The sequence below is a fragment of the Taudactylus pleione genome, unplaced genomic scaffold, assembly GCF_031769625.1.
Source record: "Taudactylus pleione unplaced genomic scaffold, aTauple2 ptg000063l, whole genome shotgun sequence".
NCBI lineage: Eukaryota > Metazoa > Chordata > Amphibia > Anura > Myobatrachidae > Taudactylus > Taudactylus pleione.
The window spans coordinates 903,090-908,445 of record NW_028284465.1 but is presented as its reverse complement, the minus strand read 5'-3'; the positions used below and the strand labels follow the sequence as shown (position 1 = coordinate 908,445).

General features: G+C 42.7%; 1 protein-coding gene across 1 annotated transcript; it reads right to left on the bottom strand.

The window, feature by feature from the left end:
• Nucleotides 1–269: 269 nt before the first annotated feature.
• Nucleotides 270–1,040, bottom strand: LOC148534830 (taste receptor type 2 member 39-like). The gene has a single exon (XM_088465692.1). The coding sequence runs from the start codon at nucleotides 1,038–1,040 to the stop codon at nucleotides 270–272; it is 771 nt and encodes a 256-aa protein (XP_088321818.1).
• Between the last annotated feature and the right edge of the window lie 4,316 nt (nucleotides 1,041–5,356).

Genomic DNA, 5,356 nt, shown 5'->3' with positions numbered 1-5,356 from the left:
TACTGTATAATTAAGTTACACTATAGCTGTTGTCAAACTTAAAGTGATATTATACCCTACAATTACACTGCAGCTAATAGACAATATATGAAACAGTACAGGCTGAATTATTACATTTGGTCATGTGGATTTCTGGTTCCTGCACAGCGCAGAGCAGTAAGAAGACAGCGCTTCAGTCTGGCATTGCTGGCTATTAATACAACAGAGTGCAGGCTTGGGTAGGCAGATGCACAAATAAGGAACAACAATACACAGACTGAATCTTCTGATTAGTAGCATAAAGTATTCCTGTTTGAACTTATAAAATACAAAGTGTAAAAGAACAGAAAAGAGACCATATTTCTAATTGCACTTATGTGAGCGTCTAGTTGGATATTAGTGAACCCTGAATCTTTGCTGCTCATGTTCCTGGTGTGTTTCAGGAGCGATACAATCAGAAGACAAACGGCTGCACAGAATATGAGGAACGGTACGAGGGATCCTGTGAAAAAGATGATGAATACATTGCCAAAATTTGTGTCCAGAGTCACATTTCCAGTGTTAGAGCTGTTACTGTCCAGGGTAGAATTCATGTAATGTACTGAGTACACGACCCACATGTTTGGCAGACTGGAAAGAAAAGGAACCAGCAGTGAGGTCAGGAGTAGCCAGGGGACCATCCTGGAGATGTTCATCTTAAGTCTCATGAATAATCTGTTGCTGTAGTTTGTGATCTTCGCGCAGTAGAAGACACAGAGCACGGTGCCCCACCACAGGCTGCAGAACTCCACATATTCTAAAGCAGTGTCAGTATACTTAGTAGCATCATTTGAAATGAAGGAATGAGTGACAATGACCACAGCAAATTCATTGAAACCAGCAATTAGAAGAATGATCCTCACAACTCCCAGGCCGGTCATGATATAGTCAATGGTTTGAAGAGTTTGTCCCTTCAGCCACCAAATGAAGATCTGGGTCACAATAAACGCATTGAGAAGTAATCCGATAATTATCAGAGAACAGAGGACAAATGATAACAGGATAAAAATGGGAAAATCCATATTTTCTTCACAGAGTAATGAATACTGTATTTCACAGCATGTAATTTCTTAACAACCATCTAGAGCTAAACCCATTTGATGTATGGTGTGGCAAAGCAAGTTAGTATTATACATAGGGTTGTTTGCTTTATGTTTTGCATGACATTTGGCTACCAATCTACAAATAGCTATGTCATCATTACATTTTAACATTTGAGTGCAATGACTACTGAAAATTAGTTACATAATTATACCCCTGTCATACAAAAATAACCCTAAAACCCGTCTTTTACCTGGCATTTGTTTGTCGGGATGATTTGCCTGATTTGCTGATCAACACAAGTCACTGACTCTGGAATTTTGACTCGAGTTGACCCTTTTATACCCCTTTTCCACCTAAATTCCGGGTCTGACCCAGAGTTGGAACAAAGTTCCTATCCGGATCAGACCTGGAATTTTGCCGGCGCCGGCTCGGGATATTCCAGAGTCAGCACCGCTCACACCGCAGTCGGGTCTGCATAGTCCCGGCTTTTGTGGAGTGAATGTGCTAGCTTGGAGATGACGTCATCTCCAAGCGCAACTGAAGCCGGACCAATCAGCCGGCTAGCAGCGCACTCCAGGTCATCATGACTCGGAGTGCGCTGTTCTCATGGCAGGGTTTCACGGGCTACGCCCGTGTGAAACCATGCTAGTTACCTGGGTTGGATTGCCGGGTCACTCGACCCGGCGATCTAACCCTCTACCCTTTTACACCAGGGTTTTAGCTCTGGTGTAAATGGGGTATAACACGGAAAGTTGATCAGCAAATTATCGAGTAAAAGTGCTCTACCCGGTAATTGCTTTTCTGTGTCGAATGGGTCTCAGTCAGATATATGTGAAACTCAGCTCCTTGTGCACCTAGCAGCAATCTCCTGATGTTTGTGGGGGTTATTAGACTGCATGGAGATGTAATATAATCTGTAAGCAGTGTTCCAATTACATAATTGTCAGTATACAGCAATTAATTCCATAGTTTATTGTATAATAAAATACAGCGCCAATGAAGAGGACATGACAAAAATAAATGTAGGACAACATAATAAAAGAGGCGCTCACATTCAGTGTGAAGTGTGCTGTACACTGACTATGAGTGCCGCCTTAAATTTTCAGCTCCAACTCACCAATAAGCGGCAGGTTACAAAAGCCGATGTTTTGTAAATATAGCCAAATAATTTAAAAACAACAACATAATAATAATAATAATAATAATAATAATAATAATAATAATAATAATAATAATGAGGTAAAGAAATTACACATACAGAACAAAGTGATGACATATGTCAGGACACATGTGAATTACATAGGTTCTATGGTTGATTAAAGCCAGGTGAAATGCAGGCTTGAAGTTAGCCGTGGAACCTGTGTAATTCTTGAGTGTCTCTGATTAAAGGGATAGTATGATGATAATCCTACATATAAGTAACACAAAAAGACCTACAGTAGGAGCTCATAATGAGATAGGTGCAAAGAAAAAACAAAAAGCAAGTAACTTATCTGGAGAGACCATGTTGCAATGTAAGGGGGGGAGCAATATATTTTTGTATTTGTATATAAGGTCTGCTTTTGCATGTGGCCCAAAATGGCAGCTTTATTTTTACACTGCAATTTATATTAGAGCTTGGAGACGCCTCTCTCAAATGTAAATCTCTCTGCACTTCTCACATCTGCCCCACCTGCAGCGCAGCATGGTTTTACCCCCAGGTGCATCATTACTTGCCCTATTTTTTACTTTGTTCCCAACTCAGAACCAGACGCATTATTGGCTCCAGGCAACAAGACATAATTTGTAAATGACTGAACTGCTGGATCAATTCCGACGGTAGAAGAAAGTTTCAAATCACACTTTCTATATATCTTAATATACATTCATTTCTATATAAACTACACTCTAATTGTATCCTAATATTTCGCCTTATATCTGAACACAATATTTTAAGAATCATAAATAAAGGTTATTTTTTATACATTTTTCAGAGAATAAGGTATAAAGGATTTACTTGATATATGAAGTGCACTGATTCAACATCGTCTTTTTTCTGTTGTTTCTTAATTAGTTTAATTAGAAGATTATAAGGAAGCACCTCCATGAAATTATTATTGAGAATACTAACCATATAGGTATCATTAACCACTTGAATGATGTATCTAGGTCATTAAGAACAAATCATTTTGTTTTTCTGGGTAAGGAAATAATACTCTACACATATATCGGTGAAGAATCATAACAGTGCATTATAACACATTTTTCTTTTATAACACATTTTAACCCTTCACTGTTTGTTTAATAAACATGTACTTCACTTTTTATTTTCATTCTTTATATGCAGCTGTGGCTGCACTTTTCTTACTATGGCAGTGCCCTGGGGCGGCTTGGCTGGGCCAGTTTGGGGGTGTCCTGCACTCTGGATTTGAATCCTAGTATGTTAGGGACCTACCCTAAAGAGGTTACATGGATATGGTGGGTAGGCCCATAAACTTGGCCAAGATCAAACACACAGTGTGTAAGGGGGCATTACTGGGGGGCACACTACTACTGGGGGCCTAAGTGGGGGGCCTGCTAATGGGAGGCATACTACTACTGGGGGCCTACTAATGGGGGTACTACTACTATTGTGGGCTTGCTAAGGGGGGGCACTACTACTTCTGGGGGCCTCCAAAGGGGGGGCATACTACTACTGGGGGCCTGCTAAGGGGGGACACTACTACTACTGGGGGCCTGCTAATGTGGGCACTACTACTATTGGGGGCTTGCTAAGGGGGGGCATACTACTCCTGGGGGCCTGCTAAGTGGGGGGCATACTACTACTGGGGGCCTGCTAATGGGGGCACTACTACTATTGGGGGCTTGCTAAGGGGGGGCACTACTACTACTGGGGGCCTGCTAAGGGGGGGCATACTACTACTGGGGGCCTGCTATGGGGGACACTACTACTACTGGGGGCCTGCTAAGGGGGTCACTACTACTGCTGGGGGCCTGCTAAGGGGGGGCATACTACTACTGGGGGCCTGCTAAGGGGGGACACTACTACTACTGGGGGCCTGCTAAGGGGGGCACACTACAACAGGGGGCCTGCTAAGGGGGCATACTACTACATGGGGCCTGCTAAGGGGGGCATACTACTACTGGAGACCTGCTAATGGAGGGGCATACCACTACTGGGGGCATGTTAATGGGGCACTGCTACTGGGGGAACTGCTACTGGGGGGCATAGTACTTGGGGCATGCTAATGGGGGCACTACTAGTGGGGGAATGCTAATGGGGGCACTACTACTGGGGGCCTGCTAATGGGGGCACTGCTACTGGGGGCATACTAATGGGGGGCATGCTAATGGGGGCATACTACTACTGGGGGCACTGCATAGGGTGCCCTACTACTAAGGGGACTGCATAGGGGGCACCAATACTGGGGCCATTGTGTAAGAGACACCACTGCTGGGAGCATTGTATAAGTGGCACTACTACTGTGGGCATAGTATAAGGGGCATTACTACTGTGGGCTTTGTGTATAAGGGTCACTACTGTGGGTATTGTGTAAAAGGGTCACTACTGTGGGCATTATGTAAAATTGGCACTACTGTGGGCATTGTGTAAAAGGGGCAATACTGTGTGTCGTAACATAAATAAGAGAAACTACTTTGTGGTGTATTATTGAATCAGGGGCACTATGATAAGGAATGTGAATAAGATTGTGCACTGTGACTCCTAGGGCCATAACCCACTACGTAAACAAATACTGTGATTCTGCTGGCCGTACCCCACTGGGTGGGTGCACTACTTTTCATTTCTGCCACTGCTGTGTGGCAATGTTTCATAGATGTGCTTTAAATTGTGGTGTCTGTGCCGCTGCACCGCTGCTTTGTCGCTTAGTAACCAGTCAGCTCACTGCAACCTTTGGCAAATAATGTTGAAAACAATAGTATAAGCTGTGAGGTGGTCTAAATTGACTGGAAATGACTGGACATTAATGTTATTGAGGTTAATGATACTCTAAGAAGGAAAAAGGACCAATTTATGTGATTTTAGCTTTTTTTGTAAATTTTTGTAAAAAAAAATCCAAATCCAAATCGAAGGCCAGTCACCGCAGTTTGGCAAATCCAAATCCAAAGCCGGACGATGAATTAGAGCCAAAACAAAATGTGGCAAAAATGGTCCGGCGCACATCCCTACTATACAGTAAATGTACTGAAACAAATTATATTGGCCAATCAGTGCAGAGATTTGTTAGGGCACAATTGTACCATAGGATTATTTTACAACAGTACAATTAAACATTTGAGTACTGTAGATCATTTT

Coding starts and splice junctions, on each gene's coding strand:
- LOC148534830 (XM_088465692.1), bottom strand. CDS start 1,040: ATGGATTTTCCCATTTTTATCCTGTTATCATTTGTCCTCTGTTCTCTG.